The sequence below is a fragment of the Typopeltis vanoorti genome, chromosome 11, assembly GCF_054136105.1.
Source record: "Typopeltis vanoorti isolate ZY-2024b chromosome 11, IOZ_Tvanoo_1.0, whole genome shotgun sequence".
Lineage (NCBI taxonomy): Eukaryota > Metazoa > Arthropoda > Arachnida > Uropygi > Thelyphonidae > Typopeltis > Typopeltis vanoorti.
The window spans coordinates 5891644-5913998 of NC_143559.1; the positions used below are offsets into that span (position 1 = coordinate 5891644).

At 34.3% G+C, this 22355-nt stretch overlaps 1 protein-coding gene across 3 annotated transcripts in view; it reads left to right on the forward strand.

Annotated features, from left to right (window-relative positions):
- LOC150101280 (colorectal mutant cancer protein) overlaps nt 1–22355 on the forward strand; it is a 499737-nt gene that overhangs the window by 448230 nt on the left and 29152 nt on the right. For all 3 annotated transcript variants that reach the window (XM_090400857.1, XM_090400859.1, XM_090400858.1), the window contains 2 exons: nt 3249–3425; nt 11359–11561. In XM_090400857.1, the coding sequence (XP_090256983.1) occupies nt 3249–3425; nt 11359–11561 (380 nt within the window). The remainder of the gene's footprint in view (nt 1–3248; nt 3426–11358; nt 11562–22355) is intronic.

Here is a 22355-nt window from a genome sequence, read left to right on the forward strand (position 1 = left end):
CTCTTTTCTCTTGATTTCTCACAATTTTATGCTTTTCCCATTCACTCTTTTTTTCATTCCTGCTGTCCTTCTGTACTACCAGATGCTAATTGGTCACTTGAGCTCCTCTGAAGGAGTTCATATAAGCATGCAGTTTCTTTCTGCACTGGTATCTCATCATCCACATTATTTCATGTACTATCATTCACTGCTTCTGCTACATTCTCCTCAATACTTTCACAATCCTGCCTTATATCCATAATATCAGTCACTTCATTTTCTTTTTACTCCCAAACGACTCGCATTCTTTTACACTGCTTATAAAACATTTCCGACAAATATTCTCTTTCACTCTCTGTACTTCCATCCATACTTCCCAAAGTTAATTGACAAACAAAAGCTTTCCAAGAAAGCTCTGATTTCTTGGAAACTGTATCAGTCTACAAGCCGAAAGAATAGGAAAGTTCTTACAGTGGAACTGTTATGGAAAAGAAATGTTTCAAACCCAGTTAGGATCCCACCTAAAGGACAAAACTAGAGATAAACTTGCTCATGGAGAAGCCACCATCTTTGTAGGCTTAACATTATCCATCTTAGTATTACTCTGGAAGCAATCACTATCTGCCTCTCAGTGGTATTTCTTTTTACAGTATGTTCCATTTATTTACCACAGATCCTGAGTTATTTCGGATCAATCCTGACTATTTTATATTTACAACTGCCTCATCCAATACATCTTATCACTTACTTTAATTTAACTCCTCTCTCTCTCTCTCTCTCTCTGGGATAATGGCAATACAAATGGTCAAGTCGTAGTTGTTAAGTATAAACATAGAAATAATGATATTGTGCTACTTAATGATGGGAACAATACCCATTTATATGTCCACCTGTTTGTATTCTGTTTTTTTTTTATTTAATTTAATTTAATTACATTTTTTTTCTTTTTTTTATATGGATATGCTTATGTCACAGCCTAGAGGTGTAGCATACTAAGACTTCTATTATCTAGGTGAGGGAGGGTCATATTTTTTATTAAAAGCTTTCTTTTTAGGTTAATCTTCCAAGTCTGAGTGGGAAGCACATTATCTTAGTCATACTACTAAGAAGAGGTTGCTACCCTAAGGCTCAGTCTTAAATGTGGCACTTTTTGCTGTTAGAGTAAACTCAGTCACCATCTAATTTTCTCTCACAGTTGGCAGTGTGCTGTGGTGATCTTACACTTTATTATTCTTATAACACGAGGGTCATCGAAAGACATTTTCAACTTGCAGTTGATCAAGAATGGTCTCAAGTCCATGCTTCTTGATTAGAGAGTACTCTTCTGTGGTTGGATTCTCTCTATCACTAAGGTGTACGAATAGCTGCTAGTGCATGTCACAACATTGCCCATTCAAAGTCTTTATGCCAAAGCAAATGAACATGCTGTCTCACTTTAATGAAAGCAGTGGTTACTTAACCATGCTTTGTTTATGTTTATTGGCACTTAGTAATGGGTTCTGATTTTCAGCAGATAAAAGGTGTTTATGTAAACTTTTGCTAAAAATGCAATCTTCATACAGATACTGAGTTAAGGATGTGGCAAACCTTATCTTAGTAGCAACAGAAGCGAAGATATTAGGACTAATTTCAGAAAGCTTATATTCCTTGTACACATTTGCAAACTATGAGAAAAGTTCAAAAATGCATCAATATCCTCCTATGCACTCTGTCTTCTTCAGAAGAAGTGATGATTGCTGTTCCTTTCTCTGCCTTAATCATACACTTTTTTGTTCAAAGCTTGATTAATGGTCACAAGTCCATGCTTCTGCATGAGAGAGTACTCTACTGTGACTGGATCCTACCCATCATTAAGGGGTAGAAACAGCTGCTAGTGCCTTTAACAACATTGCCCATTCAGTCTTTATGTTGAAGTAAATGAACATGCCATCTCACTTTAATGGAAGCAGTCTTATTATATTAACCATGGTCTGAAAATAAAGTCTTTGCCTGAGCATCTTACTTGAACTAGTATTTTTTCCTACATTGAAGAATTCAGTATTACACACACAGCGAACTGCCATCCATGCATCCATTTGGTATGCATGTTAAGAGATTTTCAAGCTGTTGACAACATTTCATTCACAGAACATGATAGTATTCTTCCATGGGAAGTGTGCAGCCTCTCACTGTACCAGCTAAGAAAGTTACATACTCGATCATCAGTCTGCTTGTAAATTTTTAATGCACACCGAACAGATACTCAGATTTCTTACTTGTCTATACCAGCTATTTGAGATCCATGTTTGTAATGGATGCAGTGGTGTTTTTCATGACCTTATTATGTTGAGTTGCATTTCAATTGAATGCTGTACTATCCTGCATGCCAGCTTTCTCCTCTTCTACACATGAAAGAAAACCAATACCAAAATTGTGTGATTTCTTTACAGGCCATCTCCTCTCCTGTGCACAACCCACATTCAGTGTTTACGACGTTTTGCAATTTTTTTGACCATAATTTTGATGTTCAATTCTACTGGATTCCCAGCCCACACTGGAATCATGTGAAGTGATATTTTTTCTTTGTCAGTCCTCTGTACAGACCAGACAGATAATAAGAGCAAAGTTATTTAATCAATGACATTCATTCTGTCAGGAAGCATTAACAAATAAATTGCATGAGATTAAGCTGGTAATTCAGCATTCACAGTCTAATCTATGTAAACAGGAGAGAGGGTGTCATTCTTGTTAAGCTTTGAATAGGATGCAGTCATCTTGCATATTTTTATCTGCTGAGGGATGAAGATCCTTCTGAGTAACACATTTCTTACCATACAACATGTTCTCATGGGGTATCAGCACTTCACATTAGAGAGGAATGCAATTTTTACAAATCTTATTGAGCCATATGCTGCACTTGCAGATTTTGTCCAACTCAGACATATTAAATAGAAGTGTTTAACTTTTTTAGAAAGAATCAATTGATAAAAAAAAAGGCATTGGATCATAAATGTAATTTATGTGTAGATATTCTCAATTTTTTAAAATGTTTTCTTATACATAAAATATTATTTACTTACTTAGCAAGTTATTTTTTATTACCTTGTAACCTTTTTAATGGCATAACATGTCCTTTACTGTACTTGTACCAGTAAACCCCAAACCAACCAATGATTAATAAAATTTATTCAAAAAATGTTGAAAAGCATTATTTTACATTTTTTTTTTAAATTTGTATTAGTTTTATATAACCATTTCTCAAATATTTGTGTACCTTTTTTAATGCATAGGAAGAAAAAGCTGAGCTCAAAGCACAAGTTTATCTGTTAGAGAAAGAAAAGACATCATTGGAATTGCAGCTTAGTAGCAGAGAGGCCCAGGAACAGGCTTATTTAGTACAAATAGATCACCTTAAATCTGAGTTACAAGATCATCAGCAAACCTCAGAAAAAATGAGAGGAAACCAAGTAAGTAAATTATGATTTTTTCCTCTCTTTATTAATCAACTGTGATATTTGTTATTTCCATATTTGCTAAATAGCATTTGATATGCTATGTGGGACAAAGATATTGATTATGCTGAATGTTTTATGTCCAGATGTATATTCCACATGGAGACCGTTTAACAATCGCTTTTTTTTTTTTTTTTTTTTTTTTTTTTTGTCTACTAAGTTCATGTACATTATGATATGCTTCTTCATGATATGAAATAAAAAAATTTAAGAAAAAGCTGAACTTATATTACACTGATTAAGTTAAGCAACAATATTTAAATATTTAAATTGTACTAATGCTAATCATACATGCACAACATTGTGTGCATGTATGATTAGCATTGTATTATGATGGCTAGCCATGTGATGCATAGAATGTCCTGCATCTGCATGCATCAGATTTATGAAGAAGGATGAACAAACCTGATCTAGGATCATTCTTTGTTCCATTGATTAGGGTTTATTAACATTCCTGATGACTCTTTGAAGAGTCATCAGGAATGTTAATAGCAAATGCCTTTTTTGAGTGGTGAATGGGGACATTTTGGAGGTTGAAGGAGACTTTAGATCTTATTTAGCAGAGACAGAAAGTTACTTTTATTCCTTGTTAATGCATTATCTTTGAGATCTTAATCTGTGACAAATCATATGTAAGGAAGCGATACTACTCTTCTGTGTATTGTTTTCCCATCTATTTGGATAAAGGTGCTTTAGAAAGTTCTTAACCAATGTTTTATTATTTATTATAACCATATTTTGGAGTGATAAAACTGGGTTATTCAAGTTACTGATTTCTCTTTTTTGTACTGCTGGAAATGTTATATGCCTTTTCTTGCAGGGTTTTATAATACCAGTTTTTTTGCAATGAATAATAAAGTGGGATTTTGCTTAGTTATCTTTTTATATGTATTAGCTTTCTGTAGACTAACTAGCTAATTTTATTTTATTCAGAGACCTCCCGGTGAGTCTAAAAGTTTTTTTATCATGTTAACACCATTCATCCCATATAAAAAGTCAATGCTGAGAGTCATTGAAAATATCAAGTGGGCAGGAACTAACTAACTAATCAGTGCAGCAGGAACCACAATGCCATTTTAGATCAAAAACTAAATATATTTACAGATCTTTGGACATTGTGCATTACATTGCTAGCAATCATAATACAACTGTATACACATGCACACACAACATTTTTAGTCTGTTTCAAATATTCTATATTACTGTTACCATTAATATCCTTGTTACTTAACTCATCAGTGTAATATCGGTTTAGTTTTTTATTTTGCACATGTGAAGAAGTGTACTATAATGCACCTGAAGCTGATGGACAGGAACTGTCCATCAGCTTCAGGTGCATTATAGTACACTTTTTTTTTATTTTTTTTATTTTATTTTATTTTCAAAAAAATAAAATAAAATAAAACATAAAATAATTGTTCAACCACCAACAGTCTCCATGTAGAATATATACCAGACAATAAATGTGCAGCATTTCTGAATCCTCTGAATTCGATTACACTCACTAGGCCTGGTAAAAATTCCTTATTGCATATGTGGTTTTCTTTTCGTTTTTTTTTTTTTAACCTCTTTTCCTTGCTGATATCCAGATTATCTGCTGTCCATAAAATATCTGATTGTTGTCCATTTGTGACATATGGCTGACAGGAATTCATCTTCACCTTCCCCTTAATGTGGTGGGCTCATTGGCCTTACAGCCCATCATTGTCAGGATACAGTGGTTAATCCTATCCACATAATTACCACTATCACCTCAGTTATCTGCCACAATGAGATTCAAATTTTCAACAGCCATTCTGGACGAGTGGCCATTCAGCCACTCATCCAGACAATAAATATTAAACTCGTGAACTATTAAAGCCCATCTAATAATTCTTTGATTCTTATATGTAAAGTTGTTCATTAAAGAATAATGACTTATTATCTGACTTCAATATTCCTGACCTATATAGAAAATATTCAATTTTTTTGAGAGTTAAATTATGTCAAGGCCATCTTTTCTGAAGTACTTTAATTTCCTGTTGAGATAAGCCATTATCTTTTCTGATTATTAGCTAGACATTGGACGTTTTCAAGTTTTTCTGAAGATTTCTTATGTGGCTGGGGTCCGAAATCTTGTAGTGGACTATCTCGAGCTTCCTTAACAGAAAACCTCAGGAAAAATTCCAAATAAGAATCCTGAGGAGACTGCTCAGGATTCTTACTTTGGAAGTACTCTTACTGTTAATGTATATGATAACCCTGCTTCCTCTTTTCATTACTGACAAGGTACTTCTTTTTGAACTCTCTCTTCTTTTCTTGACTCTTACAGATTTTATATGCATTAAGGTGGAAGACTCCAGAGTCAGTTCAATATTGAGAGTTCCATCTGTGATGATGAAATGAGTGCTTAACCAGTATGCATCATGACTTACTGGTCATGTTGGTTATGTAGATACTTTATAAAGAATGGTCAATCAGTGTTACTAGATGGATTTATTCAGGGATGTAAAGGATTATATCCAATCCTGTTGCATTTGTCAGATAAGAAATAGCAGTTATTCATAATTTTATCTGACAAAGGATAAAAACTGTTTGGAGTGCTATAAGTTAAAGGAAGCAGTCTAGGGGATGATATTTTTCATGCAGTTTCTTGTAATCTTAAGTATATATAGGTGCTTGTGTAGTTAATTATGCTGATTTGATGTTGTATATATTTGTATCTTTTTAAATAGAAGCTGCTGTTAAGATTGGATTTTATACTTTGGTACACAAATCTGTGTGAGCAAAAGAGATCCTCTATACTGCATATCTGCATCCCATTCAACTCTACATCTTCTAATGTTCTACTGAGAATTTTGCTTAACAAGTCCTCGAATGAAAAAGAATCCTCACTCAGAAATTCTGAAAGAAATTGCTTATTCTCTACCTCAAAAGATCAAATCTCAGAGATCAAGGAGTCAGAGAAAAGGGGATTGGGAACATTAAAAAATGGAGTTGCATATGAACGTATCTAATATTCTATTCCTAATAGAATAAGAGTACCTGAATATCAGAAGCATTCCTGGAAACTAACACTACATGAGATACCTTGATACCAAAATCACAAAAATCTGTAGTAATAATTTTTAAACAGCTTTAATTGACTAAAAATTCCTTTCAATATATGAATGGAATCTTTCATATATTGAAAGATTCCTGGCTTAAGAATATTCATCATGATGAATATTCTTAAGCCAGGAAAAGAATTTCCATGTAGTTGCAGCCCCTGTATTCTTGTAGTAGGAAAGGATGCGAGTTTTTTGGATGTGTGGAATGAGTTTGAGGAAAGATTAAATTTGTATAAGAGGGACAGCCTACACCTGAATGTGTTTGGTATCAGGAGTCTTGAAAATCATAAGCGGTATGAGACCTAACATAGAGAGTCAGGGAAATTAAATTATAATGGGAGGAATGGTGAGAATATGAGTGTAAGAGCGACAGTCTTATATAACTGTGCTAATAACAGAAATGGATATTATCATGGAAATGATTATGAGGAGAGAATGATTTCAACTTTGTGTTCGTCCACTTCGGACCCATCAAACGTGTGCAAAGATGTCTACATGTATAAGGCACTAGAGAAGAACAGAGATCTGCAAGTTGTCCTACTGTGTCATGCAGACCACAGACAGGAGTATACAAAAATAACATGCAAGTAGCTTATTATATCTGTACACAAATGGCAGGAGTATCAGAAACAGAGTGGTACAGTTTGTTGCCTTGGTCGATACGATAGATTGTAGGCATTAGTGAGACCAGACTGTCAGAATCAGATATATAAACTGGTATTCATTGTAAAAGGTACATTGAATACCAATTTAATCTCTCTCTAAGAAAAACAGAGGGATGTGTGCCAAAACCATTTTAGATGGTGCGTTCTTCCACCTCCGGAAGAACAACATGAAAACTTCATAGAGTTTTGGAGTTCGGTCTTCTCCACTCCACCTCCGCATTTTTCTGGGAATGATTCGCCCACAGTATCACGGTCTATTCCTGCCTCACAGGTCTACCGTTCCGTATCCATTCAAGAAATAAAATCGGCTTTCCCTGCAGATTCATCTGCCCCTTTGGACCAGACAGTTTTCCTGCGTCAGGACTTTGGAATAGAAAGAATGTATGGTAATTCCATTGCACAAGGGTAATGGAAAGACTGGTGTATCTAACGATCAACCAATTAGCATCTCAGGAGTGGTGGTGAAGATTTTGGAAAAATTGGATAGGGCTCACATTCAGAAATGGGTTGACAGTGAATCTCTAAAAGGACAGTATGGGTTTACTAAGGGAAGGTCATGTTTTAGCAACTTGCTCACATTTTATTATAATGTTACCATTCAGCTTGACAAGGAAATTAATACACCATGGTACTTTTGTATTTTGCTAAGGCTTTTGACAGAATACAGCATTGAAGAATGTTGCATAAATTGAAGAATATGGGTTTGGATTATAAAATATTAGCATCAATAAGAGGATGACTGACTGACATATATCAAAAAAGGGTATATGGGGGATATGGGTCTGCAAGATTTAAGGTAACTAGTTGTGTACCACAAGAATCAGTCCTTGGTCCTGTGTTATTTAATGACATTGGGAAGGATTTGACATGCAATATACAGCTGTTTGCTGATGATGTATAGATAGGTAGGGTAATCAGGAATGCTGCTGATATGTAATATTTGCAGAATGATTTGAATAGGCTGGAATTGTGGACATGGGAAAATGGATGTCAGTAAATGCAAAGTCATTCACTTTGATGTGAATCGATATCCAATGTCGTTATATTGTTGAGATTATGCTAGAAAAAACTGATCAGGCTAGGGATCTTGGAGTGTTAGTAGATAGGGAGTGTAAGTTCAGGAGCCATGTGGCAAAGATTGTAAATACAACTCAAAAGATAATCGCAGTGTTGAAATGAACTTTCACATGTATACAGATAAGGATCCCATTTTGCCTTTTTACAAGGCCTTGATAAGATTTCACTTGGACTATTGTGCTCAGGTCTGTTCTCCTGGTTTCCTTTTTGAGTGATACAGTGGAGAGAGTGCAGAGCAGAGTGTTATTAAAAATGATATCAGGATTGTGGAATACTGATTATGAAGACAGATTGAGAATTTATAGACTGCAGACACTTTTAGCCATTCACTATAAAGGTATTGTGTATTTCGTTGTGTTCAGAAACGAGTACATATCAGAGGAAATAAATTTTTCTCTGTTGACTAGTTTTTATAATTTACAAGCGTGTCTGTCTGTCTGGTTGTTGTGTAATTCCAGAGTATCCAGGCAGGGCAGACCATTATTACTTTCCATTTTCATAGTGGATTGGAGCCTTGAGTATTAACTGTTCAAATCGAAAAGATAGATGTCTAAAGTGTCATCTTAACAAATAAGGTTACATTAAACTACCTCTCATTTGGGTAAACTGCAATCCACAAACAATCAGTCAAACGGACAGGAACACTTGATCAAACCCATAGGTGGTGCAGTTTGTACTGTTGCCCTAGACATCACTAGGGCTTATTTTCCTGGTTGTCATTATGGCCTACTTACCAAATTGCCTTCTGTATGTGGATATGTGGATTAAATACAATATATGACATATATTGATTAAATGTGGATTAAATAACGTATAACACACGCGTGCGTGCGCGCGCACACACACACACACACACACACACACACACACATCGGGGATGTATATTCCAGGTATGCTAGGTGTGTGGTGCACATCTACGGAAATAGCAATATCGCCGATATTATATTTTTGCGTTTATTCCTGATAAAAATTTCCTTGTTTTCTGGCTTTGAATGATTTCTAAATTTAAACATAATATACTAATGCTTCATGAAGAGGACACTTTTCGAAGTGTAAACATTTCATCACATTTGCATTAATAGCCTGAGTGTGCAGCCACAAATACGGATACCTTTGAGCCCTTTGTACAGACGTACAGATGGCACAGCAGGTCAAATTCTTACTATTGTAGTGATTTTAAAACTCGGAAGGCAAGGTAGGGTGTGTTCTGAGACAGTAGCACCCAGAAATGATTGGTTATTGTGTCAACCAATTCAGTTGAACATTGTCATTGTTCATGAGTTGCTGCTTTTGTTTTCTGAGGTTTCATGTGTTTTGCATGCGTAAAGTGTGAACTGGTATGTTTAAGACACCAATATAGACAAGTTTTTAATATATAATTTTCTATAAATAATTTAACTTTTTTTGCCTATATTTACAATGGGAAACAATGTTGCTGATCTACTGAATGTCTCCCATTTTCTGCTAGAGCTGTTGAAGATTGTATGATTGTATTGAAGAAAGTATGCCTTATCTTTCTCTTCCAAATTATTACACCTTTCAGTAATTCAAATATACCAATCAAATATAGCATTCTCCTTCATTATTGTTTTCTAATATATCTTAAAACAAATACATTGTCCCCACTCCACACAGGTTTAGTTGCAATTAATTGATAAAGTATTCAAAGTGTCCTACAATTAATTGCACTGGACCAATTAAGATGAGTGCTAATCTTAAAACTTTTTATATTAATAAAAATGCAATCATACAGTCAAATGGACACGAATTTTATGGCACAGGTTGTATAATCCACACGACAGCACACTCAACCGAAATGAGCGCACAACGCCACTGATACAGTAAAACTCCGTTTTTACGTTTCCGCAATTTACGTTTTCCTGCTGTTTACATCATTTTCCGTTGGTCCCGTCTTAAGACATATTCTTACTATATATTGTTTTCTCGCCATTAACAACTTGATGTGGACGTTATTTCCCGTGATTTGCGTTTTTTTCTCAGGTAGCAATACTGATTTTCGAATCGATTTCTGTGGAAATCTGCGCATTTCTCTTCCCAGGTGGCGTTGCTTTCGGCTGTAGTTTCGTTTCTGCCATCACGGTGACTTGCACGCTTGCAGTAGTGATGAGCGATTTCTCAGTCACAGTACGAATTCATATTGCTGAATTTCTGCTATGTAATTTAGCATGTGAAAGTTGCTTTCAAGTTGCGGTTGGTGGATTCATGGAGAAAAAAGACAGAAAATGTATTTCGGTAGAAGAAAAGATGGCAATTCTGCGACGTGTAGATTGGCATGCCGGAACACGTGTGCATGCATTTAGCAAAGGATCTTGGACTCTCCTTGTCCACTTTGAACACGATAGTAAAAAACAGCTCGAGCATTCAACTCAATGCAAAGCAATCTGGCACTATGTCAAAAAAAAAGAAAAGTAGAAACAATCGACAATTAAAGATTTTTTTAAATAGATAAATGTAAGTAATTGTAAATTAATTTATTTTCAGTTATTAAATTTTGTAATCTAGTATGTAGACTCGCATACTAGTAGTAAGTCATCTTTTAGCCTTTTTTAAAGCTTTTTTTACATTTCCTGTTATTTACACTTTTTTCCATCAGTCCCCTGAAAAGTGTAAAAAAGGGGTTTTACTGTATATATAATATATATATATATAATAAAAAAAAAGTTTAGGATGATAGGCTTTGCTTTTTTTTTTTTTTAAAGTCTCACTCATTTACTCATGTAGCACCTCTGTGCACATATCTGAAGTAGTGCATCATTTCCCTGATAATATCAGTTTAATCTTGGTTTAAACTGGCATTATATTGGAAGGCAATAATCAAATCTGTTTAGTTATGTTATGTCTTCTATGTTGTAATTTTATGAAACAAATGTGATTTCACTTTCTCTGTTTGCAAGCTATCATATTTTTGTGATCCGTTTTCATGAATAAATTTCTTTGCTTACATTCAAGTCAATGATAACTTTTGGTATTAAGTATTGCATACTTTATCTGAAATCACTTTGAATGTAATGACTGTTCTTGTTTTGTATAACACAGGTGATCAAGGGTGGCTTACAATCTTGGGTTGGAGATTGTCCTAGTTCTGACAATGAAGAATTGGAAGAAGCAGCTAGAAGAGAAATAAAGCTTAAAGCCCGCATTCAGGAATTAGTCAGTACTTTAGAAAAGGTAACAAAGAACTCAGAAATGAGAGCACAGCAGTCTGTGGAATTTGTCAATGACCTTAAACGAGCTAATAGGTTAGTTCAGAGCTGTTTTAATTTTTTAATAAAAATAGTATTTAAGCTTTTGTGAAGAATCAAGAAAGGAGGGAGACTCTTCTTCACTTTTTGTAGATAATCACCTTAACAACACACTCCTCTCTCTCTCTCTCTCTCTCTCTCTCTCTCTCTCTCTCTCCCCCCCCCCCCCCTCAAGACTGTCTTGAATTGCAAATCTCAACTGAGGAACTAGGAATGTGAGGGTATGCTGCTAAAGTAAATTGGCTGGTCTTATATGAAAGAAGTAGAATTTTCCCTCCACTTACTGAGATTACTCTCCGTCCTCCTGCAAAAATGGGTAAGGGGAAGGTGAATGAACCATGATAAGCTACTTATATGAGCCAGAAAGGCTGTAGAGGTGGCAATTGAGGTAGTTGTAAACAACTACCTGTTTTAGTTATTTACAAATGCTAGAAGTATCAAGTTGATGGAGAAAGATACATATAGTTAGATAAAGGATAAGATATCCTTATAATTATGAAATGTGACAAGTATAGTATAAGGTGAACAGGAAGGAAGGGCAGGATTATTTGCTAATGATAACAGTGGAATTGAGTATGGCTACAGTTCAAATCCAAGATGAGATAAAACAGCAGAATTTGTCAACATTCAAACAAGCAAATTAGTTTGAGGTTGTTCAGTATAAATTTGAAGTTTATGGGAAAGGTGGTTTGGTTCTGTTATATACCTAGGAGTATGGAGGTGGAGGAGAATTATAAACCATGAATGTAATGCAGAAAATCATTATGTGCGATTCAACTATGAGAACATGATTACAAGAGTACTAGTGCTTCATGGTATTAACGACACCAAAAGATGAAAAACACATTGAGAAATATAAGTAAGTTTCAATAAAGTAATTTAATTTTTTCATCTGTTAGTTTTGTTGATACCATGATGAACTAGTATGAATAATCAACATATACCTCATTTGCAACCTCTACAACCTTTCTGGCTCATATAAGTAACTTGTAATGGCTCATTCACCTTCCCCTTACCCACTTTTGCAGGAGGATGGAGAGTGACCTCAGTGATATGTATGATTTAATACATATGGTTACAAGAAGAAGAAAACTGCATACTGGAGTTGGAAAGGAATTAGAGACATTAAGTGATATTTTTTTTTTTCAGAAGCATATTGGTGGAAGATACCAAGAAATTATATACTTGGTTTAATCCTTTATCCATGTATAAGCAAACAAAGTTTGTGCCTGAAGTATTTTGCAGGACTGGGGCAACTCGTATAAGGAAGCTAAGACTTCGCCTCACTTGCCTAGTATCCCATAATGCAAAGCACATCTCCTTGCAGACATGTATAATGCTATGCATTATGGGAAGGGTCACTACCCAGACTGGTTTCGACCTTTATTGAGGTCTTTTTATGGGAAGGGTAGTGACCCTTCCCATAATGCATAGCATTATACATGTCTGCATGGAGATGTGCTTTATGGGATACTAAGGCAAGTGATGTGAAGTCTTAGCTTCCTTATACTAGTTGCCCCAGTCCTGCAAAATACTTCAGGCACCAACTTTGCTTACACATGGATAAAGGATTAAACCAAGTATATAATATCTTGGTTTCTTTAATTTATGGTGGAAAAGATTTGTGATTTAAAGGTTTTGGCTCTAATAACAGCATTATGTCCATAAAAGAAGTTGTCACCTTTTCCCCATTAGAGAGGGAGTCACCATGTGGTTCTCACCTAGGAGTCAGCTATATATATATATATATATATATATATATATATTTTTTTTAACCAAAGGTTTCAAAAAAAAAAAAAGGAGACAAATACATAGCTACTGTCAGCATCTTCTTCTTCCTAACATGGATTTTAGGCCAGGTGGTCTGATCCGGTCTCATGCCATCTCTTTCTTGGTCTTCTGATTTTATATCTGTATAATAGTTTTGGTAGTCTGCTGTTGTCCATTTGATTTAAATGTTCTATCCATTTTTGTTTAGACTGTCTGATGTAGTAATTAATTGGTTTTATATTCAGGGATTGTAAAATTTCTTCATTTGTTTTATGGTCCCACTTGGTAAATCCAGTTGTTTTTCTGCTTTTTGAATTCGTTTTTCATCTTTTATTTTTATGGTCCATGCTTCTCTTCCGTATAGTAGAGTTAGTTTCGACAGGACATTATATAGTCTGATTCTAGTGTGTTCTTGTACTAGGGATGGCTTAAATATATTATTTATTATGCCATTTACTCTGACAAAGTTGGATATTTTAGTGTGTGTGTCTTTTTCTTCTTCATATAATAAATCATATCCCAAATATTTGAAAGTATGTACTTGTTCTAATATTTTATTTTCTATCACTGTTTTACTTCTTATTAGGTTTTCTCCTTTGAATGCCATTATTTTTGTTTTTTTTCTTCAGATATTGTCATATTATATTATTTTGAGATATCATTTAATGATTTTAATTATCTTTGTAAATCATCTTCGCATGCAGCTAATACTATTTGATCATCTACAAATAGTAGTATATTTATCTTAATTTGTGGGGTTATTTGTATACCAAATGGTTTCGACCTTTATTGAGGTCTTTTTATGGGAAGGGTCACTACCCTTCCCATAATGCATAGCATTATACATGTCTGCATGGAGATATGCTTTATGGGATACTAAGGCAAGTGATGTGAAGTCTGTGAAGTTATATTTCTATCTTCTAAGGCACTTTTTACTGTATCAATCCACCTATATCTTGGTCGTGTTAATAAAGTGCCGAAGTCCACTTCTATTGTTACAACTTTATCCTTAGTGATAGATTATCCATGGTCGAAAATTGTTATTAACAATTGTATGTCTTCACTCTTTATTATTATTATTATTATCATCATTAACATCTGACCTCCATGGAGTTGGAGACTCATCATGGGAGGTATACACTATTGCATACAATGCAGATCCAACCGTGCTTTAAACTGATTCAATGAAATTACATTCGCAACACACTCAGGCAATGTATTCCACTCACCAACCACTCTCCATGCAAAGAACCTTCTTCTCACTGCTCTACTCACTCTCTCCTTATACAGTTTCTGGCGATGGAATCTTGTTCTGCTCCTCCCCCCTTCTCCCATTCTATAAAAAATCTCTTCCACGTTGATCTAATAACAACCCCGACTAGCGTATATGTCTCAATATCATATCCCCCACTTCCTCCTATTCACGAGGATCTGCAGCTTATATTCTCTCAATCTGACCTCCTACTCCACCTTCCAAAGACCACCTTTGTGAATCTTCTCTGGTTCCTTTCCAACACATCCTCGTCACCATGAAAACCCACCAACCAAATCTGTGCACAATAATCCATATGAGGCCTGATCAAGGCCTTATAAAATGGAATCATAACCTTTCTATTTCTGCATGTCAGGATCCTTCATATCACTGCCATTATATGATGTGACGTCTTTACAACTTGTACAATGTGGCCTCTGAATTTCAGGTCCTTCTCTACCATCACTCCTAGATCTGTCATCTGCTCTACTTACTTTAAAGTTTCCCCACCAAGTGTATACTTTGCATCCCATCATTGCTTACCAAATCTCAAAACCTTACACTTTGCAACATTGAATTGACAGTTCCACTTACCTGTCCATTCATGAAATCAATTCAAGTCCTCTTGTAATGCCATAACATTTGCTTGCCTCTGCGTTGCTCTCCCCAGTTTTTTATTTACATATATATATTGAAAAGCAGAGGTGAGAATGTACATCCTTGTTGTACTCCTCTTGATATATCTTTCCATTCTGAGATGTGTTCTAATTTGACTGCTATTTTATTTTCTGTATATATTTCTTGAATGGATTGTAAAAGTTGGTTTGGTATATTTAAATCAGTTAATATTTTAAACAATTTTTGTCTACTAATTTTGTCAAATTCTTTTTCATAATCAATAAAGGTTACTTGTGTGTTTCTTTTTGAAATTCTCTTCTCTTTTCTATTAATAATTTTAGAGTAAGAATTGGATCTATGCAGGATCGGCCTTTTCAGAAACTGTTTTGTTCTTCTAGTAGTTTGTCCTCTACAATACTGCTTAGCTTTTCCTTTAATATTCCTGCATATATTTTATATCCTGTATTTAGCAGACTAATTCCTCTATAGTTACTGCAGTCTTCTTCATTTCCTTTTTTATAGATTGGGGTAATCAGTGCTTTTTTCCAAGAGTTAGGAGTTTTTCCAGACATCCATACCATATTAAAAAATTTCAGAAATCTTTCATTAAATTTTTCACCTGCATTTTTGTATAGTTCTATATTTATATTGTCTTCTCCTGGTGTTTCCTGTTTTTCATCTTCTTTATTATATTTTTGAGTTCTAACAATGTGATATTTTATGTTAGGTCATTCTTTGTTTTATAAAATTTTAGTTCATTGTTCTCATCTGTCCATAGATTTTGGAAATAGGTTACCCATTTTTCTAAATCTGTTGTAGGTATTTTTATCTTTTCTTTTATTTCTTTATTCGTGATTTTATTAATTTATAGGTTTTAGGTTGTGGCTTAAATATATCCTTTTCAAGTATTTACTAAAATTAAGGGCCAAAAGGCTTCACTTCGGTGATGCAAAAATTATAAAAATCAATTGGATATTAAATTCAGCATTATTTCAAAGCCAAATACAGAAACTATAAAAGTTTTGCATGAAATTTGACCAGAGGGTTTACGGGAATACACTCGCCGGTGTTTGCGAGTTGCCCTAGCTGGACCTTATAGGAGACATGCCTGCTATGAAAGCGTCCATATATTTGCCTCCTCTCATCTCATCTTCCTTTCACCCTCTTTTATCTTGGGGTGTTGAGGGTTTATTAATCATCGGGCTGCAAACCCGTTCACAGGATAAGGTGGTCAGCCCTATGTCCCAGTGTATCCTATGTCTTGTAGTGTTGAGTTCTCAAGGCCGGTTTGCCTGCTTTGTGGGATGAAAAACCCCAGATAAGCTGGGGGAGGAGAGCCCTACTGTCCACACTCAAGACCGGCTGAGGAAGATCCTTCAGCTCCTCACGTCACCGATGGGAATCGAACCTAGGACAGTCCCTCCCCAGGCATATGGTTACGAAGCTCACAGCCACTAGGCTAACCGCATGGACCCTTTCGCCTCCTATTGATCCATTCATTGGCCTAACAGCTGTTTCAAACTGGTTGGTTTTTGTCAGAGACTTTAAGAGAGCAAAAAATCTCGGTACTAAGGAACTTGAAACATTGGAGATGTGTATTTTTCATAAGCGAACTCTTGGTCAGTTCATAAAAGTATTTACTAAATTAAACAGCCAAAAGGCTTCACTTCTGCAGTGGACAACTTGTAAACACTGGTGAGTGTATTCCTGTAAGCTCTTTGGTCAAATTTCATATGAAACTTTTATAGTTTCGGTATTCGGCATTGAAATAATGCTAGATTTAATATAATATATAAGTGGATATAATATCCACTTGATTTTTATAACTTTTGTATTGCAGAAGTGAAGCCTTTTGGCTCTTTATTTTAGTAAATGCTTTTATGCACTGACCGAGAGTTCGCTTACGAAAAATACATCTCTCCAATGTTTTAAAGTTCCTTAGTACTCAGGCCAGTGAAACCTTATCAAAATGGACCAATAGGAGGCAAATATATGGATACTTTCATAGGGGGGATGTCTCCTGTAAGGTCCGGCTAGGGCAACTCATAAACACCGGCAAGTGTATTCCCATAAGCTGTCTGGTCAAATTTCATATGAAACTTTTATAGATTCTGTATTCAGCTTTGAAATAATGCTGGATTTTAATATCCACTTGATTTTTATAATCCTTTTCTAGTTCTGTTATGAAACTCTTCCATCTCTCTCTCTCTATGTTTTTTCCCTTACGTTTTGCAATTGCACTGTTTCTTCTTTATTTCTGCTTCTGTTGTTTTGGAATTTAGCCATTTCTGGTAACTGTCCTTTTTTTTGTTTGTTTGTTTGTGTTTATTATATTTTCTATTTTTATCCCACTTTTTCTAATCCATTTGCGTTTTATTCCTAAGCTTTTTGTTGCTGCTTTTGTGAGAATTTGTTTCATATTTTCCCATTCCTCTTCTGTGTCACTTGATTCATGTGTGGTTTCTGTTTTTGAGTATGTGCATTTTTGATATTATTGTCTAATATGGGGATCCTGTAATGAAGAAATTTTGTGACTCGGTTGATAAGAATTTTCAATTTTATGTATTTTTACCCACTTTGGTTTAAATAGAATTTTTGTACCATAATGATCAGGGTTTAATTCAAAGCCTCGATATGCTCTTACATCTAAATTGAACTCCACTAATTTAAAATTTGCGATAATGTAGTCTATTACTGATTTGCATCCTCTGGCTGACCAAACATATTTATGCATTTCCTTGTGTTTAAACACTGAATTCATTATTCTCATATTAGTATAAATGACAAAATCTCACAGTCTGTGACCATTTTGATCACATATCTTTGCCAAATTTACCTATGTTTGTTTTGTATGTTTTGTTTCCTATTCTGGCATTTAAATATTTAAATCTCCTGCTAGTAGTAAATAGTCGGTTTTGTTTGTTTTATCTATGGCATTCTGCATTTATTTATAAAATATATTACTGTCTTCTTCTTTTACCTCTTCTGGTGTATATTTTGAAAAGAAATTTTCAAAATGTTCCTTGGATGTTGACATGTACAGTACTGTAGTTGATAATAAACATAAAACTTAGTTACAAATCTTTCATGGTTGAGATTAACATAAAGTGTTGCACATTGGTGCTCTGAGTGTACTAAGAGTTAAATACTCTGAAAGCAGCCCTTACTCTGGAGAGACTATAACATGGAAAATATTCAAGCTATTTCAGGCTTCCAATAAGCAGGCTGGTGGTCACATCCCAAGCAGTCAAATTCATCTGCCACTTAAAGACATTCATTCACAAATATGCTCACTAGGCCCATTGTGGAATTCAAACCCATGACCACTCGTGATTGGAGAGGATCAGAAATACTTGAAGTAATGTGATGATACAAGAAATTACAATATAACTAAGACAGCAGTTCATGTGGAATCATCAAGATATATCCGAAGGTAGCATTATCTGATTGCATTGCCTCGGTTACAAAAATAAATCAGATGGAGATTTACTAGATGTAAAATTTAGTAAAATTGCAAGCCAAGCAGTGTATAAAAAAGAAAATGTTGGAGATAATACCAGAAGAGGTACCAGATACCTGATGAACGTGTTTATGAGCAGTAGAAAGCATAGGCTAATGACAGAATTTGTAAAGGGAGAATCATAAAAAAAATTGCTGTGCATGTTTAAGTTTGGCAAGCCTAGTTGGCTGAGTGAATAGTGCCTCCATTTTATGACAAATAGGCTTCAAGTTTGAATTTCACTGCATACTCAGTTGTCGGTTGTTTGTGAATGTCTTAAGGTAGTAGAAAATTTCATCCCAGTGTGAAACCATCATGCCTCCGTTTATTTAGTTATATCTTTCTAGAGCAAGATTTCTCTATAATTTTTTACAGCAAAATTTATTGGAAAAAAGAAATAATAAATTAATAAAATTATAATTAAAAAAATAATAAAAGTAACTTACTATCTCTAGTTTCTGCCCAGAAAGTTCCACTCTGTGCTGCAAAGTCATGTTATTAGCTTCACTGTAGGATGGAACTTCTATACTGTGAAGAAACGGAATGAAACAATTTTCAATACTTCTGGTTCATTCACTTTAGTTGTCTCATTCTGTTTCTTTATGTGTATGTTTTAATGTGTTATAAGATCTCGATACAGTGTGCTAGGATTAGTCGATGTTATGGGTATGTTGAGGTGTGCAGGAGAACTTGTAAGGCCCTGAATATTGTTTAAGTTTGAAATAGGCACAATCTCAAAGAAGTGAAAGGAGGACAAGATAGTGCCATTGTACAAACATGATTTGAGAACAATTTGATATGTAAGCTAACATACCTCTAATCAATAATATTTAAGTGGATGGAGCTTACAAAATTTTATTTTTATAAAAATATTCAGCAAAGTCTCATGACCGTGCTTTCATATACATTACACCACTGTTTTATGAATTTAACTCTCTTCCATTCCATATTTGAAAATCTACTTCAACAAATGATGACTCTGACACTTTGCCAGAAATTTTCCAAAAATAAAATCCTGAAAGTTGTATCCATTTAAATATTATAGCAGCCCCTTATCCTTGGGGGATATGTTCCAAGACCCACAGTGAATACCTGAAACTGTGGATAGTACTGAACCCTAGATATCCCATGTTTTTTTCCTATTTATAGGTATGTATATACTACATTTTACTACATGCAATATTGAATTTATACAAAGATAATGAAATAAAAATAAATGGAAAGTTATCTGAAACCAATGAGTAAGACGGGGATGTCCTCTGTCTCCAACACTTTTCAATATTTACATTAATGGAATATTAATACAGTGGAACACCTTAAACAATCAAGGTATAGAAATTTCCCGGAATAACAAAATAAATAATACGTGATTATTTGCAGATGATCAGGTAATAATGTAAAATTCGATGCGGTGAAATTTTATATAATGATTTTTCAGCATCGATTTTATTGAGGTCACAAACCATGAGGAAAGAGAAAAATTGTAAATTACTAAATTTTAAAGAAGTGCTGATTGTAAACTTGTAAAGCTAACTATCAAAAGGAATGATATGGAAATTGTTCACAAATTATAAAAAAAAAAATATGAAATTGTAAAGGTAAAATTGTGAATTATATTGGCTTGATGTAACAGAATGTTAGAAGTAATTAGTTAAAGGTATTAGACCGGATTATGTTGGCGACTTAAAAGTAAACAAAAGAATTGAAGGTCGTTCAGATTTAGATTGTTGCACCAACTCTGAAGGTCAAAACAACAGTGACGTCATTTATTTACGGAAGATTCGGGGTCTCTGATGCTAAAAACAAGGAGCTTCTAAATCATATAAAAGAGGCCTTGAGAACCTAGAGGGAGGCTAGCTGTTCAGAAGTTTAGGTTGGAGGCTATTCTAGGAGTTCGAGGAGTTTGTTCGTCTTGCGAAAGAGAAAGCCCAGGAGATCATTTTATGGAGATGTATTTCCAGTAACGGAATGAGCCACGTGCAACCAGATATGCGGCGTTGACAGTAGATCCAAAAACCGATGGTGAGCTATACTACAGATCCCGGATGAGGACTACCCCAGGATGACTGCCAAAGGCCGTTCAGCAAAGGCTAGGATATAGGATCAAGGAAAGCAGTTAGCAGAACCGTCAAAAATCATCCAGACTGGTCTGACTATATTTGTTTCTACAAATTTGTGAGTAGATTTTAATATGTTAACACTGAGATTGTGAACAAGAATTTTTTTTTCCTCCTGAACATAGCTTTGTTAAAATTAGTTGTTTAAGTCGCTATAAGAAGAAATTGAGGCTGAAAGTTAGCTAGTTTTACATTTAAGAAGAATGTTAATCAATGATATTGATTGTGACAGCCGGTAATTGCCTAGAGTTTGTAAAGCAAGTTATTCTAGCATTGTGAATTACAGGTCTCTATTGTAAGGTTACGATTTTAAGTTTAAAGTAGGATTTAGAGAGGATGTTTAATGCATGTCTTATTGCATTGTGCTTAAGGTAAAATAAACATGTTTTGTTTGTTTAAAACTATCGCCTGATTTTTGACCAATGCACGGTCTCACAAAAATAACCGAACCTGTGTGCTTAAATTAGAGAGATTGCCACAACTGACTATTTAAGGTATTATTTTAGAAAGTGATCTATTCTATAAGTGTTATAACTATTCTTCCTGTGCCATAACATTAATTCAGGGTGGCGCAGTTGAAAAAATAAATAAATTTTCCCTGAATTATATCGCGTGGGAAATAGTTAACACTGGATCCATGAATTGCCTATTCTAGAGGTCTCTTCACTAACAGTGCTAACACTTGTAGGTAGCATAAAGGATTACAAGCGGGGACTAAATTAATCAGCTTGAGATAGAAAAAGGTAAAGAGAAATTAACAGAAAGATTGAAACGAGTAGAAGTAAGATAGACATACGAAAGAGAATAAGATAAAATAAATTATAGAACATAACTAACGGCGCAGTTCGAAATAATAGACTATAATTAATAACATCATAAAAATATTACAATAATATCAGATAAAGAAGACAATTTACAAAGATCAATATATATATATATAATTTAAACGTTACAGTAGAAGTTTGGAATGAAAATTTCCATAGATAAAACTAAAACAATGGCATTTTGTGGACAAAAGTCCAGTTAGAAGTAAAATCGTTATTAATAATAAAATAATAGAACAGATAAATACTTTCAGTTATCTTGGATGTGAAATATGATATGAAAGAGAAAAATACATAAAATTAAAAACTTCAAAAATTTTTACAGATTATCGGCCTGATAAATAGAACACTCAACCCAAATATAGTACTAAAAGAAACATGCTTGAAAATATACAATACTTTATTATATGCCCACATTATTATATGGCAGTGAAATTTGGGCAATAAACAAACAAGATAAACAAAGATTAAAAACAAGTGAAATGAGATTTATGAGAAGAACTGCAAAATACACATTATTAGATCAAAAAAGGAACAAAGACATTTTAAAAGAACTAAAAAAAATCAATAGAAGAAAAACTAAACAATTATAAACAAAACGATAGAACATGTAAACCGAATGGCCAACACCCAATATCCTAAACAAATACTAAATTATAAGCCAGTTGGAAAGAGAAAGCAGGGTATACCTCAAAAAAGGATATTAGATGG